Source organism: Cynara cardunculus (genome assembly GCF_001531365.2).
Source record: "Cynara cardunculus var. scolymus isolate 2C chromosome LG 3, CcrdV1, whole genome shotgun sequence".
Taxonomy (NCBI): domain Eukaryota; kingdom Viridiplantae; phylum Streptophyta; class Magnoliopsida; order Asterales; family Asteraceae; genus Cynara; species Cynara cardunculus.
In genome coordinates this window covers 1433401-1453945 of record NC_037530.1, presented here as the reverse complement: position 1 = coordinate 1453945, position 20545 = coordinate 1433401, and the positions used below count along the sequence as shown (strand labels likewise).

The window sequence follows — 20545 nt, the reverse complement described above, 5'->3', positions numbered from 1 at the left end:
AAATATATTTACTAAAAATTATAATATAAGAAATTAAACATGTTTACAAAATATCACTACTTCGCGAATAAAAATATTCATACAAAACATCTTTGTAAGACAGAATTATCAAACTTGTGAAAGTACGAGGGGGTGTTTGAACTTTATCCATAAATAAGAGGACTAAGTGAAAATTTGTTCTTCCAAAAACCCAAAAGGCTACAGCCCACAAACACCGCCATTTGAAATTGTGTTGCAGGTGAGCCGGCGGCGATGAGGAGTAAGCCGAACATTCTAGTCACCGGTACACCGGGGACCGGGAAGACGACGACGTCGGCCGCGGTGGCGGAGGCAACTACTCTTCGTCATATCAACATAGGAGACCTTGTTAGGGATAAAAAGTTGCACGACGGTTGGGACGATCAACTCGAATGCTACGTCATCAATGAAGATCTCGTAACATCTGTTTACTCTCTCTTAATAAAATATATAGTTATAATCAGTTGATATATTTGCCAATTTCGTATTTACTGTAAATATAGTTTGTTGAATTTTATCATATGATGGTCCGGTGTTCATGATTTGATGATTGTGATTTCGTAGTACTAGGGAGTATGTGTGAGATTTGAGGAAGGTTTTATGAGACTGTTGTTTGATTTATTGATGAGGTGGTTGATTTCTAAAGTTATTGTTATTTTGATTTGTGGGCGTTTGTTGACAAGCATTGATGGTTATATAAATGAGTCAATATGTTCATCCTGAGATTGGGATGATGTTTGAATAGAATTACACTTTGAGGTGATTGTAAAGAATAGGGTTTTGTCTAGGGTAGGGCTTGGGACCTGCCTATGTGTTAGCAGCTTAATGTGCTTAATGAGACTCACAGCTTATTCGGTTAGCTATACATGACTATTTGGTAGTGGTGTAATAATATAGAAAGAGGCTTATTCACTAAGATTCTTGGGGAGTTTTAAGCAGAAAGGCAAGGTTTTTCCAAACCTGTCACACCCAATTAAAAAACACACTCTTCCATCTACGAATAAACCCTCCTAAACAAAAACCATTCCAATTTTTACAGATAGATTAATCCACACAGACAACTTTATCCACAAAGGGCTTAATGAAAAACCAACCAACAACCCCTTAGGTTTGAATTGTCATCAACTTGGCCATGCCTGCTTGTAAGAAACCCTATATTTTCCTGATCCATGTGGAGGGTACTTTTTATGAACCTATGGAGTAGTTTGGTCAAAGGTGGCAAACTGTCAATCGACCATGGAAAGAAAAATACATAAGAGGGAGATAGGGTTGTATTACTTTTTATATAGATGGTTCAGTACTTGGATCAAGTCCATAAACCAAACTAAACTAAACCAAAATGACACAGTAAATACCACTCGAAAGTAGGGTCTTGTGGGTTGAGATATACACAAACCTGACCTTTACCTCAAAGAGTAACACTTGTTTCTGTGAAGATCACTGACTTGTGCAAATGTGTTAGCAAACATGAATAAGGAACAAGGACTATACTTGGGATCAAGTTAATGTAGTTTGTATATACCATGAGGAGCGTTATTGATTTAGTTTCACTTTAAACTGGATAGCTGCAGACTGCAGTCTACTTGAATCTTAGAGGAATTTGGATTAGTATATGAAATGAACCAATTGAGAGGATTTGGGATTAGTATATGAAATGAAACAATCGGGAGGAATTGGGAATTTGGGATTAGTATATGAAATGAATCAACGGGGACATGGGTTTGCAGTTTGGCCTGGTTTACGTTCTAGGAGCTTTCCTCCCTGTGGAAATGTTTTTGCCTCACGAAGAGCTAAACTGTCCGATGCTTGCATGACTTACATTGTTATGGGATACCGCCCTCTCCCTTTCTGATGGACTTGCAAAAAGCTTTACATCTGGACTTGTATGCACCCTCATAAAAGCCTCCAAACTTCCATATGTTGGTTGTTGAGTCTTCATTCAATAGAATAAATTGATTCTTTACTTTGCAAAATGTTTCAAGCTTGTACATAAAATCTTCAAAATACCACTGTCTGGGGTGTTTGTCTTTTGTGTGTGTGTGTGGGGGGGGGGGGTTGCAAAGGAGTAAAAAATCCCATGAGGTAACATAGACAAGAACCATGAAGGACGAAACTGTGATGGACAAGAGTAAGGTAGACGGGCAAAAGAACTTTGGAAGGTTATAGGATTTTAATTTAGCATGAGTACTTTAGTAATTTGTCAATCTTGTCTGACATCCCTAATATTTGTTCCACCTATTTTGGTGGGACAAAAAAATGCATTTTTTCCCATATAGTTCCGTCCCAATCCAATCTCGCGCCAACATGGGACAACAAGTTTTTGTTCCACCCTGTCCCATCCTCGGCAGTGTACCAAACTCATCCTAATAGCCTTTGATGGTTAGAATTTGCGATGCTCATATACTCATATTTGTACGAGAAGATTACAAGTTGAAATGCTTTGACACTCTTGGAGTGGTCTTCTTCTCTCCAAATTTCTTTTTCTTTTAAATTCTTGAACAGACCTTTTGATACCTCTACAATGAAAATGATTAATGGCTCAAAGAATCGAGTGTTCACACTTTGAGATCAATTGCTAGACAATAAGCTTTAAAATAGCTAATCATTTGAGGGTTCGCATACCATACATTGAAATCATTATGTTATACAATCTCTTTCTGATGCCTACTATTTGCAGGTTTGTGATGAACTAGAAGAGATGATGGAAGAGGGAGGGAACATTGTGGACCATCATGGTTGCGACTTTTTCCCAGAACGCTGGTTTGACCGTGTGGTGGTGCTCCAAACAGAAAACTCAGTTCTTTATGACCGTTTGAGCAAGCGGTGTGTATCTTCCTTCATGTAGTTTGATTTATAGTTTCTGATAATTCACATTGTCCACAAAAGTAGTTTCACTTTTCTTTCCTGGAAGTTCCCATAATAACCGCATATATTCTTCCTGGAACTTTTAGATTAAATGCCTCTTTTTATCTTCAAAACCGTTAAGGGTCCAATGCCGCTAGATTTGGAACAACTCTTCTTAATATATGTTGGAACATTTCCTCTCCCCCAAAGGCTCTTTTGGATGGTAATTTGATGAGGTTCCACGTAATCTTACATGGTAGCAAATGTCTACCACCCTAGGGACTTGAATCTAGGCAATCTGTACTCGTGGCTTTTGGGATAGTAATTTGATGGGGTTCCACATATTCTTACGTGGTATCAGAGTTGAGGTCTACCACTCCGGGGACTTGAGAATCTAGTCAATCTACACTTGCCTGGCCTCCTCATCCATCTATCCCCCTCTCGACACTCTGGAACAATTTGTGACTGTCTAGCCTTCGTTGGCAGGGGCGTGTTAGATTCTAACATTGGCTAGACCTGTGAAAAGAGGGGGCGGGTATTTACTTGTATCTCTAATCTTCTTTATTCCTTCATAGGTCACTAAAATGAAAAGAACGGCGATTTTAAAGTTTTCAACTTATTCTTTTCTGGTCCAAGAGATCCTTCAAAATGGAGAAAGTAAGAGCGAAAATAAATTAAGACTCTCCAAAATTAAATGCCGAACAGAAACTGTCGGAGATTTTAACTTTTGCTTCTCCGTTTTAAACATATTATAGAGAATCTGTTGAAGATGCTCAAAGTCTCGGGGATCTTAAAATGTTTGATACTTGTAGGGGTTATTCTGGTGCAAAACTTACCAACAATATCGAGTGCGAAATCTTTCAAGTTCTGCTTGAGGAAGCAAACGATAGTTACCCAGAAGAGACGGTGGTGGCGATGAAGAGCGACTCCATCGATGACATGAATCGGAATGTAGCCACCATAACCGAATGGGTTCGAAGTTGGAGACCGGCAGCTTGATCTGAATGACCGTAGAAAATCTGTTTACGATTTCGACAAATATTTCCTGATGTGGATTTAACTATTTTTGTTGTCATCAATGTTAAGAGGGTGTTTTATTCGAATAGACCGAGATTTTTATGGTCTGTTTGTTGTGATCGAACACTCGTGGACTCCGACAGTGTTAGCAGAAGACGAACGAATCATAATTGTAGTATTCTTAAGAGCATCTTCAACAGAATTTAGGAACGGCAACGGGCAGGGTTCAGGACGGTTATTGTATCCCTGTCCCTGAAACCGATAACTAGAACCATTCCCGTAACCGTTCCGATCCCCGTTGGGGAACCTGTTAAGGGTAAAAATCCCTCTTTTCCAGTTGGTTTTCCTGTTCGCTATTGGTTATACCCGAACCTGAACCGATATGAAATAAGTTATAATATGTTAATTTTCACAACTAAATGCTTACCCGTAAGTGCTTAGCGTTAGGAATCAACATTATAATTTATTTTAGTGGGTAAGATTATAGTACATCAAAACGTATCTTATACAACAATTTACTTGGTAAGCGTTTACCTGGGTAAGAGTCGTCACCCTCACTTACCGGGTAAGACTTTCCATCCTCATCGCTCTTACCGGATAAGATTCTTGGCCGTTGCCATGTTCATCCGATGAGGAAAACTACCCGGTAAGTACTTACCGGGTAAGCGTTTGGTAAACGCCCCTAAATTCTCAAATATAATCAAACCAATTATAAACATCTTAGGTTACAATATAAAAGTAAATAGAAATTCAAATCCAATACAACTAACATCACGATTTTACGATTAAACAAATAAACTAGATTTTTTCGTGAGCTTTGTTTGGAGTATTGAAGTAAAGTGGATAAAAGTCTTTTTAAAGTTTAATGTTAGTATTTTCTTTTAATGATATTATATGTGTGTGTATGTATGTATATAAATTAAAATTAATATATATACACATATCGGGTCGGTTATCATCGTCCCCGCCTCCGTCAAAATCCCCAAATATGTCCCCAATTTTCGTCCCGAACCCGACCCGAAAGTTTCGGTTTTCATCATTGGTTTCGATTTTTTTTTTGCCATCTCTATAACAGATTATCAAAATAATTAGATTGTTTAAAGAATATAATGTTCCACTTGGACAAAATTTTTTGTGTTGGGATTAAGACATTTTATATATTTAATAAAATATTATTTCTCTCTTAAATGTTCAACATCAAGGTTTCTCATTAATGAGAATATCTCTTCTATCTAAAATGTTCATAATGAAAAAGACATACAATTTCAGATATAACTATTACACTTTTAATTAACTAAATGACAGTTTTACCCTTAATGATAAATGAAATAATTAAATTCTCCATCCTATAATTAAGGGTAGAATGAGAAAATAGGCACTTATTTTTTTAAAGTGAACACTAAAATAGAAATATTTGACATTTATTTTATGACGGAGCAAGTAAAAGGTTATTTCTCGCATGGTAATCATTTCTAGGGCAATTTTACACACACTCATGCTTTCTTTTAAAGAATCTCTTGGAGGAAAAAAAATTGTCAGAAAAGTGGACTAGACCCACTTGTTAAATGAAACCGAGTCGTAATAGGTTTGCGTTCACTTTCAGCTTTCTCGAGATGAACATGAACTGAACCAAACAAAATGAGCCTAGTATATCTCATTTGGAGGTGGGGTCGGGGCTTAAAACGTATGCAGATATGACCTCTACCCTAAAGAGTAGAGCGACCAATAACCATCCCGATGAAAACCCCCATGTGACATCCCATACCAACTATACCAGATATTTTCCGATTTGCCCATACTTAGACTCACGGTTTTAAAACGTGCATGATAGATGAGGTATATCAGTCCTTTATATGACATCTTTGTTCCCCTCCCCAACCGATACGTGGGATCTTACACCCCAGCTAGTGAAAAGCGTGAGAAAGGGAGAAAAACAGATACGCTAAACATTGAAAAACCAGATATAAGTAAGCAACAAGACAGATACATGAAGATAACTTGTACTAATCCTACAGAAAATTATAAGTGAAGGTGTACCTCAATTCTCAAACTCATTCTGTACATTATTTGATGCTGTGCTTTCTTGCATAGTCTCTTGTGGTAAAATCTGACCATATTACCCCTACAAAATTATAGTTTTCATTCTCCCAAAGATGCAAAGTACCATAAAACAAAATTGATGATAACGAAAACCTCAATGGAACTGCAAAACGCCACTGATCCTGAACGGCGGCTTGATTTCGATTCGGTTAGCTTTCCCTTGCAAAAGCAGGTCGGGCAACGTGTTGGCTTCCTTGGGTGGAATGCCTTCGGCGGTCCATAATGTGAGATGTGGCCACTGGTTTTTAGAACTTATCTTTTGACCATCGACGGAGCCTGGGTGGGTTTCTAGTGCAGCTAGTTTATCTGAGAGGAATAGCGCAGCCACGTCTACAGGGACCGTTTGGTTCACGAATGGACCGTAATTGGCCACAGCGGTTACACCATGGCTTCTTTTGTGAGCAAGAGTGATGTGAGCCGTCTTGAGGTTGTTAGCCATGTTGGTGTCTTCCAAGAACGCTTTAACCTTTGGCTCGTTCTTGGATATCTATTCAAACAAGAAAAAGAAGAAGAAATTAGATCTATCCAACGCAAAGTTGTTAAAGGCTCAAGGAGCACTTGGGCGCAAAGGGTCCCAGGGTATACGAGTGAGGCGTGGGCATCAGGAATGTGAGGCGGATCTTATAAAAAAAACATAATATATACATAGACACACACACACACGGACAGTTATACACAACTCAAATATGTAGCAAGTACTCCGGTGCAACAACCAACAGTACTTCGATAGAGCCAGAAGGGAGAAGGGTTTAAAGCGTGAGCCATGAGGGAGAAGTTATAAGACTGCCAGGGTTTGAATTATAGAGAAAGAGACTCAAAGTTATAAGAACTGCCAGGGTTTGAATTATGTCATCTATTTAATATAGATAAACTAATCCACATTAACAACTTTATCCATACAGGACTTGATGAAAAATCAACCAAACAACCCCTTGGTTGGTTGGAAAGTTGTCTGTGTGAATTAATGTGTCTATATAGATGGGAAGGTTTATGTTTGGGAGGGATTTTTCATAGATGGAAGAAGCTTGTTTTCTAATTGGGAGAGGCAAGTTTGGAAAAAACTTGGTGTTTTGCATAAGGCTTCCCCCTAGAAGCTTACTGAATAAGCCAATTTCTATATCATGAAGCCACTACCAAAAAGTCATGTATACCTGACTGAATAAGTTGTGTCTCATTAAGCTGCTAACAATCAGATCCTTACTCGGTTAGTGATTAGTGTTAACCCAGACCAAACTCTTACCCGGTTAGCGCTTACCCTGTTTGTGTTGGTAAACGACCACTTGGTTTAAGTAGGAACGTTATTCGAGGGTTGCTTCCCAAATGATCATACGCATGTATAGAAAACAAAGTAGATATTCTACTCACATTTGAAAGAAGATTAAGAATATCTGCAACCGGAACATCAATGGCAGCAAAAACTATAGTTCCAAACTTCCTCTTCTCAGACGTGGGTGTCGTGTATTCTCCCTTCGTAATTCTTTTTAGCTGTTCCAACACTTGATTAACAGCAAATTCAAAAGGAACCTACAAAACAGAGTAGCATTGACGAACTCAATAACATCTTAAAAAGAGGAATAGGGAATAATGGACTTAAGAGTTCTAAATTTGCCATCAGAACAGATGAATGGACCACAAGGACTCGTTTCTGATGGTTTATTTCGTTTTAATATCTACAAGACAGATGCTGGTTAACATTTAATATGCTTTTTCTGTAGGAAACAGTACCGGATTCAATGAGGACACTATTGATAGAATGGGAAATTGGTGTTAGGGGCGGACCCACATGGAGATTGTTAGGGACAAAGTCAATCTTTCACTCTTAGGGGCGGACCCACATGGAATGATACGATGGCACGGGCCACCACTTCATGGTTTCGTCGTCAAGGGGAAAAAATTAAGTTTCTAAAAGGTGCCACCATATAGTTTTTGAAACTGAAATGTTAGCAAAAGATTTTAATCGCTAAGATGGTAAATGCCCTTGCCTATGTACAAAGGACCTAGGTTCGAATCCATAGTTGTCAAATTTGTTGTTTTTTAGCTTATAATTTTGGTGTTCTTTATATTTCTTAAAATTATATGTAGACTGGGCTAAAACATGGGTTTCTTCTATGTAAGAACAAGGAACCAACCAACAGATCTATATTAATATTGTGAGGCCTTTGGCCTAGTGGTATCTAAGTCTCTCGCCTCCTAGGAGGTCAGGGGTTCAAACCTCACCAAAGGTGAGGGGGGTATCCGAGTTTATTTGTTATATTTGTCGTACATAAAGATTATATACTTCAAAAAGAAAAAAGATCACTACTTTGTCCATGTTTAGTGAAACTGCTTCTGCTTATCCGGTAAACAACTGCTTATCTGGTAGACAACTATGTCGATGCCAAAACTAAGAAATTTTTTGTTATTTCCTTAGGCAATTGTGAAATCTCGGTTCCCCTAACAGGCAGCATTTAAACAAGAGAAAACCTAATTTGTTATCTAGTTTGACAATAATTCCAACCCCTAGTTTGTCACTGGAGTGCATTTCACGAAAATAGACGAGCTCTAAGATGGAATTAAATGAGGACAGAAAAGACACTGCATGTTACCTGAATAGATGTCAAATACTCAGCATTTCCAAATAAAGTCTCACGCAATTGCTTCTCCCATGTAACCCACTCCCGTACGTAAGTCCCCTTGGTGGAGTCTAATCTGACATCAGAAACAAGAACGACGTTAGAAGTGCCATGTATAACAACGAAAGATTTGCTCGTTTACACTTTCTTCAGTACAGGAACTTCATTAGTGCATCGTGCCCTCATTTTATACTGAATCTACTCCCTCTAGCGTTTAGAAAACGCTACCCAGCAAGCGGTTACCAGGTCATTTACCTTACCGGATGGACATGGCAAGGGGCGAGAATCTTACAGCGATGATAGAGATGGAGAGTCTAACCGCTAAACAAGGGTGACGACTCTTACCAGTAAGCACTTACGGGGGCAAATTGGCATACAATACCGTTTTGATGGACTACAATCGTACCCAGTAAAATAAGTTAAGAGTGTTGACGCCTACGGTAAGTGATGATAAGGATGAGAGTCTAACCCGGTAAGTGAGGGTGACGACTCTTACCCGATAAGCGCTTACCTGGAAAATTGGCATACAATATCGTTTTGATGGACTACAATCTTACCTGGTAAAATAAGTTAAAGAGTGTTAACTCTAACCAGTAAGCGCTTACCGGGTAAGCATTTGGCTAACGGCCCTAAATTACCACAAAAAAAGCAGTACAATTTAAGTATTTGATAGACAAACACTAACCTCCCATGCCTTTTAGAATGGAGCCAATATAGATTTATTCCCTCTTCCAATACTGTCTTCACTTTATCAGGCACGGGACTCCTTTACATGCCAAAAAAGTTAAAAAAAATAGGTCAACGTTAGTGCACCAGCATTGAAATCTCTAGTTCAATCAACTTCCAGATACAATTATACTTCAGCAAATTGCATTTAACAAATAAAAGTAAGAGTAGAATTAAGAAGCAACAGGTACCAACTACATAGCAATTTTCAAATCATGAATCTTGCTTTGACACATCATAAGAATAGTTCATCGGACATTCAGTTGTCAAGGGAAAAAACAATGGCCCCAGCTACTCTAGTAGCTAAACATATTTGATATTACTTGACACATCCACCCCGATCAGAAGGCTAGATCTTTCTGGTGGATTACTGAAATATAATCAAGCCATCTCTTGACATTTAATTGTAATTTAGTTTAACATATAACCACTTAACAAATATATGTATATCATAGCATTAAGTACCATCATGCTCATGGTACCCAATTGGCATATCTTGAAACAGAACCTGGTATTACCAGTCTTTCTAATTTACAGTACACATGGAGCTCGTAACAAATAAGGTCTTCCGAGCAAAGTTGGGAGTAGTCCCTATCACGGATAAATTGAAAGAAGACTGTGATGGCTTGAGCATGTTTGTAAGACATATGTCGCCACCAGTGAGGAGGGTCGAGAGAGTAACGGTCAACGGGGCGAGGAAGAGGGGCATGACAAGGAGGGACGTGGGATGAGCAGCTAAGACTAGACAGTGACTTTAGACATTTCTGAAGACATGGCCTCAAATAGAAGTTTTGGGAGATGCAAGACTAGGGTATCAAATTTTATATAAGGACTTGAAGGACTGCAGTCCGTGTGGGGGGTTGGTAGAGGGTAGGACGAGGGAGGGTTAGAAGCTGATAACTAGGTATCTTAGTCCTAGGATAGGTGGGGGGCTCCCATTTTTTAGGTGGTTTAGTTGTCTCATACTTCTGCTTATGGTTTAAATGTCCTTACTTGTTTTCATCTTTTTTCATGCTGTTTACTGTGCCTACTTGTTATACTTTTCCAAGCCTTTGTTCCTTCCCTAAGTTCGTTTCAAGCTCTTCATTTAACTATTCAAAGCGTCATTTCTTACATACTTTAGTTTTACTTGCAGGATCACTCCAAAATTTTCGCAAAATCTTTTTTAATACAAGTTCTTCATAAAACCTCAAAAAAATTCGCAAGACGAAGGTCTTCACAGATACTCGTTGGGTTAGAGGTAAGATATGTGTACATCTTACCATCCCCAGACCTACTATGTGTGGGATTTACTTGGTTCGTTTGGTTTGGTTTTGGTTTGGTTTTGGTTTATGCAGCTCGTAACGGAAACTGTTATGAAGCGTTACCATATGATTGCAAAAAAATTAAAAACTAGCAATTACAAATACATTAGTAGCCTGAAGCCATAGTCTCATGAAATTTTCTTAGATGACAATGTTAACGGAAGTTGAAGTGTAGCTATTTGAGCTCAAAGTGCTCCTATAACATATGATCTAAACTGAAAAGATCCTGAAGTGCATATCAAGTATTAAAAAAAAATTATGCTCTTCCACACTTGCACAAGTCTAACCAATCATACCACAAACACATGTGCACCATTAGTAATGTATTATGAACTGGAATCCAAATCAGTAAGGAACAAATAATGAAGATGAAAACAGACGAATCAGACAAGGTAAACTCTTAGCGTTCAAGAGGCTAGCACCCTCCCATAGACCACACACTAAGTTTCTGCATGCCTCTCACCCCCTACATCTTTCCTATTTATACTAAATATTTTCTAAGTACCCAAACTACCCCTTCTGAACTATTCTCGAATATCATGTATAGATGGGCTTGGATTTAAGTGGGTGCAAGACATAATGCAAAACGACAGGTTACCAAGATTTTAATCAATCAGCAAAAAGAGATGAAGGGAGGCAGGAGCCACACAACATATATAGAAAGTAAACGCCAGTACCTTTCAGATTTCAGAAGAGGCATCTTCACAAGAGAGCCAAAACGCTCTATAAGTTCACTTTCAAACTCTCTACGACTCTGAAACATCAAAAGGGACATTTAAAGCAATGGGTCTTGCAAGAAAGTAAAGCATAGTGCCTGGAGCCATCATACCTTTCCATCATATAGGTGATAGAACATTAGCAACACGTATCCAGCATTTGGAGACGATTTATCAAGATTTCCCTTCAGATTTAACAGCAAATGATAAAGTAAGCATTTAGATGCCAAGAATAAGTGGAAGAAATACAATTGCACATATGGGAAAAAAAATAAACGTACAGGGTGATTGACTCGGTTAAGTACACGATAAATGAAAACAGCTAACGCATCAAGAGAGAATGGATTTGTCTCGGTTCCTGCATGTACAACCACACAAAGTTAATATGCTCGATAGTTTAAGCAAACAGATGTTACCTTTCTTACTTAAATCGAAAGAAGAGTACTTCTCTGCCCCCAAAAAAGGTGCACACATTTACATTCTAGGTTGTCCAAACAAATCACATTTTCTTTTTCAGTAATAATTCCAATCCAAATTTCCTATTGGACCTTTAACAACCGTTACAAGATATTGGTGATATTGAGTTTGGCCACCAGCTTTTTCAATTTTGTCTTAAAAGAGCATTTTAGATATTTATAATTAACCAAAGACTCAAGTGTTGCATTTTATTTGATGGAGGGAATAATAGTAAAAGAACATAGATAGATAAGAAAACATAGAACACCATGATAACAAGCAGAACTTATTCTTGGCAATAGTAGAAAAAAGAAGTCAAGCTTTAGATCTAGCAATTTCTATATTTGCTAAAGAAACTGCATGATGTTGATATTTGATTGTTCACGTATCCGCAACCACAAGTCATAACTCGGTTTACATTTAACGTTCACTTAGAAAAGGGCCAGTTTTTGAAAACTAGGTGCCTTATTCATTTCTCTACGATAACATGTGCCATAGTTTGACCAATGGCATGAACTTGCTCCAGAGTATGGACATATTACTACTTTATAATAATCAATGAAATTCTCAATATATTTCTGAAAAAATAAATATAATTAGCTGCAATGTGAAGATAAAAGAACCTTCAGAATCCGGCACAATTGGCACTGCAGATGCTTTAGTACTACGACACATGTCCTCAATCTGCAAAAGCAGAAAAGAATCACAACTTACAAGGTAATTTATCAAGAAGGTAGACAACAATCTGACACAACCCAAGCAATTAACGAGGAAATTGGTACACAACGATGACTTCAATATGGAATTAGAACTGAATCAAAGGATTGAAGAAAGGGTTCCAGCAATTCCAGAAGCTGAAGGTCTCCCAAAGGCTTTCGCCAATCTCAAACTCAATAGAATAATCGATACCCCCCTTCCCCTCCAAAACCCTCTTATTTATACCAAGTAACTGACCCACTACCCTGCTTCACCTACTTGTACCCAACAGTAAACACTTGTACCATAACCTACTCCAATTGACTTATTGACTGTAATACTCGAGGTATAACACAATCCGCATCCATCTCCTTCTCAGAGAAAACATATGCTCCAGCATAGCCTTGCACCATCAAGGCCCGAACCCAAGGCCTCACACATATGAATTACACCCATACCTCTACGCTGGGAGAGATCAGCGCGTACTCTCATTAAGGATATGGGTCAAGTACAGATGGTATTCAAGATTTCTGTAATTCATTTAGAAGAAATGTACTTGATTATATAATACCATCAGTAAACTATCTTAGGAAACTATGTAAAAGTTAGATAGAAAGATGAACCCTAACTATCTACATTTAGCTAACCGGTCACTGAGGCCTACTGTCCTCTATTTATTAAAAAAAATGGTGTGTTTTTTGCATAAGAGGCTGCTTCAAAGAAAAAGGAAAGGAGAGAGAAAAAGTTACCTGCCTCCATACTTCTTCGTTGGGTGCATTCTTGTCAGCAAGCACAATAGAATAAGGTTTCCTCCGTCGTTCATCCGCAATCTTTTGCCAATATCTCCCTGTTGAGATTTTAAAAAATGATGAACCAAATAGCCTTGTTGCGATTTCAATACATTACTACATAGAAGAGGGAGATAATTTATCAGCTCCTGCCTTTGCTAGTGCACAAAAGATTTCTTTTCTTTACATGAGCATATAGTGTATGCATATTGTATACCACTATGAATGCAAGAGCTCACACCTACACAATATCTGAAACCATTCTTTCTACAAGTGTTTCCATATATGAAATGAGGGATTCAGATGATCTATGAACGTCTCTTCATCAAGAATTGAAGTATACCACCATAATAGTTACTTTTTTCCTCTGTTTTCCCTCTTCTAGTTTATCTTCTTATTTCTTGCGTAGACGTTAGACATTATTGATTTTTATCTTCTTTTACCATTTATTCCTTCCTTAAACATGTGATCACATCTTTTTGATGACCCGAGGTCAAACAATACCTATTGTAAATTCAGTCACTCCCAGCTTCAACTAAATTTCTACCACCAAAAAAGCAGATGCACAGATATGGCCAGATAATATGACCCACAATATTTAAGAACCGACCTATATTAGTAAAGAAGGTCAGGTAGTAATAGTCATATTAGGCCTTGTACATATAACTGAGACAATTAGAAGGATAAAGCTAAAAAGCATACTTCGGTGAAAGCTAAAATGCGCTCTTGACATTTTAGAATGGTGATTTCAGCTGCGTCAAAATTATATTCAGTTGCTACTTGTATTCCTAAACCGTCTTCGGCCTCTAAGCTTCAGACATTAACGTGCTTAATACCACATGTCGAAAGATTTTTCCGCTACTGCAAAAAGTTTTTGTGACACCGGTAATTTTCAAGGATATCGTTATAACACAGCAAAATAGAACAAGTAGCGGTGATAAAAGATTAAAAATGAAGTTCAAACATAAGAACACATCTCACACAGGCCCTTAGTTTCCACAACAAAAAACAGTCAATACATCATCTACACAAGTTACTTGCAAGGGCCAGATACCTTTTATAAGATCACCCATTAGACTATGGATTGGACGATCATCCTCAAGACCTCCTGAAGCACTTAATATTTCCTTACAGAGGGCAGATTTAGCACAACCAGGTATTCCTGAAAAGAATATCTAAAGCTTAAATGTCCAGACTAATGAAAATACATGCATATACAAATAAGAAACTGATACTTCCGGACACATTTCACCTAGCAAAGGAAACCAAAGAAATTGATTTAATTAATAAATAAGGCACTATAAGACTTCTTTAGTTTTATGACCAGAAATATGCAGAAACAATCAGATGGAATAGGGAGAGGGCTATCCATTATTAGTTTCTCCTTCACAACTCCACTTTTCTCGACATGCGTGTCCGAAGCCAAGATATCAAGCTTCAAAAGCTTATTTCGAGTCCAAAGGAAGTTAGGATAGTTAAACCTGAAAGAGATTTACAAAATAAACATTGGAACACCAATCAGGATATGAACCTGGGTACCTGGAAAGAATACTATAAGACCTTCCTTTTTCTGAACAGCATCAGGACTCGGGCTAGATGGCGTTAGATCCTTCTCGGTCTCAAGGTCACCTTCCTCATCTCTACCTCCCTCAACAATGGCCAAGAAATCTTCAGTTCTCACTAGGTCCCCAGCACATCCTATCAAGGCTTGATTCTCTGGACTGCGTTTTGCATATTGTTCAAGGAAAGGCTCAGCTTCACTCAAGTACACCGACGATGAAAGCTGTCTGTGTCCGCATTTCCTTTTTATGTACACTGCCCTGAAAACATATATTTTCTACCTCATACTCGATGGAAAAGCAAAAAATAGTAAGCATATAAAACAAAGATTGAATCTGTCATTACCACTCATCCAACATCTTACTGAGTTGTCTCTGCTTTCCTGGCGATGTATTCCATATTTTCATTTGCCTACAGCATGCAATTTTCAATTTTGAGAGGACTGTAAATTATTCAATGGAAGTTCTTTATGAAAAAACTCCCTCAAAACTTTGAAAATAACAACATAGACATATGTTACCTGAGGTAGTAGGTCCTGTAGGCAGCTGGACCTTCTTTGAAAAGAACGGATAAGCCATTCCGAATTAAAAATGTTCGCAGCTGTGCCATAAGAGAATCACATCAGAAGAACATGAAAGTGATTTGACCAAGAGACGTAGGACATACTGGGAAGAAATATGAGCATGTCGAAAAGCAAATGAGCAGATGTCAGTAAACATGTAACTTATCATTGATTGAATGGTATCATGCTTGAAAAGCATGCAGACAGAAATGCTTGAAATGTAACTTGCATTTAAGTGAAAGATAGGTTACTAAGAATATCAGAACATTTTGTTAGGCCCCTATCATCTGGAGACGCCAATAGTTTCTTGTAACAAATGTCTCGTTCTTCGCTTATATCAGTGATAACTATCTCTGTGATTGCTTATATTTCTCTTGCTCCTATGGCCTTTATGTCCAAATCACATGCGTAAATAGTCAATTTTGATTACAAAAATAATTTACGGTGTGGGCATCGGAGGCTGTTGCCCCGTGGCCAGCTCGAAGACTGAGACTAGAGCTCTCAGGATGGGTTCAAACTACTCCGCAAGTTCAGCTCACATTGATTAACTTTTTTATGTTCATTTATCCTCATCTTATTGAACTGCCTTTGGAACTCGACATAGTTTTGGACTGTCGTCGGTCTTTTTTTGGTAGGTTGTAAAATAGATCTCTTATATTGAGGCAGTGGGAGTCTGGGAGACAATGTAACCCTTTCACTTAGATGGATGGTCTTATGAACTCAGATTACGAATATCATCCCCACTGCCCAAGTAATTGAAATTCCCTGAGTCATTATTTTCAAGTATATCTTACTTTGTTCAAGTGCATTTATAGAAGTTTATCTCACAATTACAAAACTTTTGCTGATAACAAAAGAAGTGCACAGGAGAAGTTGGAATTGTTGGTTGTTATTATAATTCCTTATGAGAGCTTCTAAACATCCAAAGAAAAATAAACAAAATACGAATATTGAATTTGGTTTACAATGAACATACCTTATATGTAAGAAATTTAAGCTTGATCATTAGATTTGCATCTTCATCTGCTAAACCACTTTGTCTAGATGGGTCGTCACTATCTTTGTCATTTTTTCCAATATCAGCACTAATTCTAGCAATCTCCTCAGCTTTCTCTTTACTAGCCTTGAACAAGTTAATATCAACAAAAAAACCTGAAAGCAGAAGGTACGCATGTATAAGTCATGGCATCCATCAAATTGAACATCTCTCAAGTTTCAACACCATGCACCAAAACTAGAAAGGCTTGACATATTTGCTTGGAGTCGCCTGACTATTTTCTTAATCTGAATGTTACATTTATCACTCACGTTTCGAAGAAGTCATTTTTTATGACGATAATAACTACAATGTGGTGTGTTTTAGATATAACCTCCAAAAGAATTTTGGAACAAATTAAAAGAGTACTGCATGTGTAAGTTACTATGATGATCCCTTAATAACAGCTTCTGCCTTTAGCCTAGTGGCACCACCCAACACAGGTAAAGTTGAGTTGGGGGATTCAAGCTCCATGAAAGGTGGTTGCTAGTTTGGGTGTGTCCTTAGCTAATTTCCCATTACTGTAACCATAATAATAATAACCATAACGATAAAAAGAGAGAAGAAAATTATTTTGCTTATGGAAATTTAAGAAGTACCTCTGTAGGGAAAGATTCATTTTTTGGCTTCACTATGGTCCTTGCCTATGGGAGCCTTAAAGGGGTGTACCCATCTATGACTTTGAAAGGATACAACCACTTCTATAATGGATCATTTATTTCTTGGCTTCCCTTTTTGGTTCTTTCTGATCTTTCACTTGATATGTGAATTTTTCACTCATTGTAGTTATTTTTTCCTTCATGGTAATCATCTTATCTTGGAAAGAAGGAAAAAAAACACAAACCAGCAAAATAAGTGGAGATGCCAGGGTCAAAACATAACATTCACTTGACTTACGAATTGCATGTTGCCACCCTACAAATCTTCATAATAGTCATCTGCTGCATTTGCTACTTGGATGTAACGATAGTAAAGTTACATCTCCATTTTTTTCATTCAAGAACAAGAAGTTCAACCCCCTTCTAATTTTTCTTTTTTTCTTATATTTATTTGGATTTGGGGACTTATATTGAGTGAATTGTCTTAAATTAGTAGCATGAGCATTTACCTCGATACAGTGGCCACAGGTCTGGTTTGTACCTGAGAGATGTCAAGTTCTTCAAGTCAGTAATGCATGTAAATACACAATATGTGTAATGTAGACAATACAAATCGTTCTGTGTAGCAAGACACAAAACGTAAAAAAAATGTGAAATGACTATCTAAGAAGATTCAAGAGTAAAAAGTCAGACCTCATCTCTTTCTGGTATCGCCGAAAGCCTGAATCACTGTGTACATGGATCACCATCTTATAATGAAGATTGTCACCAGATATTGTATTGATTTTGTGGAAGTTATGGTAGCACTTGAAAGCAGCCGGAAAACGCTTTTCTCTCATCAAGCGAACCATTTCCTGGGTGAAATATCATATGTACTTAAACAACCTACATCGCTTAACTTGCCAAAACAAGATGAAGATCATCACAAGACTCTTCTATGCTAAAATAGTTAACAATGAATAACGTAACACAAATAAACACACAACACAAGAATGATAACGAATTAAATATGAAACATAACCTCAAATAAGCACGGTGAAACAGTAATCAGGTAGGTATATACTAAAGCATCGATAGACAAGTAAAACAAAAAGGTTCCATTGATTATCAAATACTCGAGTAAACTGTCATTAGAGTCGAATGAACATCAAAAGCCAGTGTAAGAAAGTAACAAGAAGATACCAAATGCACCAACTGGAAATCAACCAACTTGTTAAGCAACCAATTTAAATATTCTTTGTGCTCTATTTGTCCCAAAGTTCAACAATCTACGGAAAAGAACCGGTCCTACCTTTAACTTGATGGTAGAATTGTCACAAGGATTTGCTTGTAAGAATTTGGAAACAACTGATCGATCAGCATTTCTTGGATGTACATCAGCAGCTTCAATTCCAAACCAGTCAACGTAATCAGGACAGAAAGAGGTACCAACATTCTGAAGAAGTGCCTTTATTTGCTGCATTGGTATCATGAGACATGTACATTACTTGTAGCTCAGTATCAAGATATCAGAAGTCTCTTAAACACTGCTAGTCTAACTCAGTATTACAAACAAACTAAATATTACTTGTTTCTCATCCGATCTATTTGCGGCACATATTTCCCGCAGTCCTGGTCCCAAATCTTGATGAACTGCCACGTAAGGAAAAGAAAGAAAATTTATAAATGGTATACTAAATTGCATGAGCAAAGAAGGTGAAAACCAGAAGAAGGATCTTTAGTAGATTAGGGAAATTTTCAGAAATGAAGACAAAATCTGTAATTTTGTTCATTATCTTGAAAGAAAAAGGACATGAAAGCAATTACGGATTAATACATGCCATATAGAGACTTTTCAAGCTCATAATGCAATATGTTACATTCCAATTAAGTAGCTATAGATATAACATAATAAACACCAACATGGAATGCTTGGAAGATGACTCTTTCCATACTGCATTCCACAATATCAATTAAAGATAAGGGGAAGCTCCACACATCCTCTAAAGACAAAAGTAGAGTTAATTCTTATGCAAAGTTCAAGTTTCTGATAAATTGCAACAAACAAAACTTATTTAATTGCACAAGCTGCAATTCTCGTACACAGACAGACATGTCGTATACTCGTATATGTACAAAGGCTTATGAAAAGGTGGTTGTACTATTTGAAATTAGAGAAACTGAAGATAGATAAATGCTATTGTATGCCAAACAAAATATATATCAAATAAAAAGGTGGCTAACATACCTTCTCCTATTGGTGAAGGATATGCTTTCAGTACCAGCTCCATCTGTTTTGAGCTCTCATGGCTTACAAGACGTGCAACAAGGCCCTCCAAAATCTCACCCTGCACCTTTATGTGGTCTTTTGATCCTGTAATCATTCAAATTCATTTTAGCATGTCCTGTACAGAGCGTATTTTAGCCATATAGTTAGATTTGAGGTGAAAATAGAGCAAAAGGGAACTCAAAACAAAAAATAAACAGGCACTCAACAGAATTTATAACCACACTGCGAATCTTATTAGACTGAAATTTAGTTGCATGTTCATTTTAGTACTATTACCATTGTGTTTTTCCATACATATTATCTTAGACAGAATAGTTCTGTGTATCCCACCTCTTTTCTATTTCATGGCCTAAGGCCCATGAATATACATTACATTTTAACCCTAATATCTGATACATGGTGTTAGAGCCCTAATAACCCAGCCGTTGCCTACAGCGATCAAGCCTGATTATAGCCCCTCTTATTCATAACTAACAGCAGCAATAAGCTTGCCTCCGTGAGATACTACTTTTGGCAACTGCGAACAAATTTCTGCGTAACAAACAAACTGCCTGACCTGCAAGTCCTAGAGACACCCTGTTACCATACCTGGGACTCTTGTCTGACGTGCCACTGTCCTGATATGATATAAAGCCCCCATATTTCTAGAAATAGAGGTCTCAAGATCATGTTAAGGGGCCTTGACCTTCCATCAGAACGTGTGTGAGCTACTTGGGTGCAAACAAGTAAGGTCTCACATGATACAAACTGGAAAGTTAATACTGAAATACAGGAAACCCAGGAGATTCATGAGCACACATACAGTTAGTAGGCAAGTCAACTATTTGAGCGTCACCTCTCCATCTATTTCTCATTATGTCAGGAATGTCAGCGAGTTGAGATGACATTCTGCATTTCTTACAATATCTCAAAGCCAGAGCCACAGCCACCCATTCTCTACTCAGAACCAAGAACAATAGTGAGTTGTAGCCCATATAAAGGAAGGACCCGACAAAGTTGCTGTTATAACCGGTTTCAGACAATCTGGGTTAAGGTAAAATTATACGTTATTAATATTTGAATATCTAATGGTATGCATGATAAAATAATATACATGGATGATATATATGCAAAGACATGATGAACGTAAAAGGATGCATGCATATGTTATGTTATGTATGTGTATACATGTKATAAATTGCATACCTTAATAGATAAGGTACGTGTGCAATATAATAATATTTAAAATGGTATCTTAGTGAT

General features: G+C 37.5%; 2 protein-coding genes across 6 annotated transcripts in view; one reads left to right on the top strand and one right to left on the bottom strand.

The window, feature by feature from the left end:
- The first annotated feature begins 215 nt into the window (after positions 1–215).
- Positions 216–4061, top strand: LOC112510258 (adenylate kinase isoenzyme 6 homolog). Its single transcript, XM_025115600.1, has 3 exons — positions 216–435; positions 2696–2841; positions 3675–4061. The coding sequence occupies exons 1-3, from the start codon at positions 253–255 to the stop codon at positions 3859–3861; spliced, it is 516 nt and encodes a 171-aa protein (XP_024971368.1). The 5' UTR covers positions 216–252; the 3' UTR covers positions 3862–4061.
- A 1244-nt stretch (positions 4062–5305) lies between these two features.
- LOC112509942 (tRNA ligase 1) overlaps positions 5306–20545 on the bottom strand; it is a 23670-nt gene continuing 8430 nt past the window's right edge. For 3 of the 5 annotated variants that reach the window (XM_025115162.1, XM_025115165.1, XM_025115166.1), the window contains 19 exons: positions 19262–19387; positions 18602–18666; positions 18326–18490; positions 17728–17888; positions 17544–17575; positions 16376–16551; positions 15358–15437; positions 15183–15248; positions 14817–15097; positions 14332–14439; positions 13239–13336; positions 12417–12477; positions 11619–11695; positions 11451–11522; positions 11299–11375; positions 9277–9357; positions 8565–8667; positions 7345–7503; positions 5922–6466 (listed from right to left, as the gene is read on the bottom strand). In XM_025115162.1, the coding sequence (XP_024970930.1) occupies positions 6074–6466; positions 7345–7503; positions 8565–8667; positions 9277–9357; positions 11299–11375; positions 11451–11522; positions 11619–11695; positions 12417–12477; positions 13239–13336; positions 14332–14439; positions 14817–15097; positions 15183–15248; positions 15358–15437; positions 16376–16551; positions 17544–17575; positions 17728–17888; positions 18326–18490; positions 18602–18666; positions 19262–19387 (2381 nt within the window). In that variant the 3' untranslated portion in view covers positions 5922–6073. Of the gene's footprint in view, positions 6467–7344; positions 7504–8564; positions 8668–9276; positions 9358–11298; positions 11376–11450; positions 11523–11618; positions 11696–12416; positions 12478–13238; positions 13337–14331; positions 14440–14816; positions 15098–15182; positions 15249–15357; positions 15438–16375; positions 16552–17543; positions 17576–17727; positions 17889–18325; positions 18491–18601; positions 18667–19261; positions 19388–20545 lie in introns of all 5 variants that reach the window. The other 2 variants (XM_025115164.1, XM_025115163.1) reach the window with 2 other exon arrangements.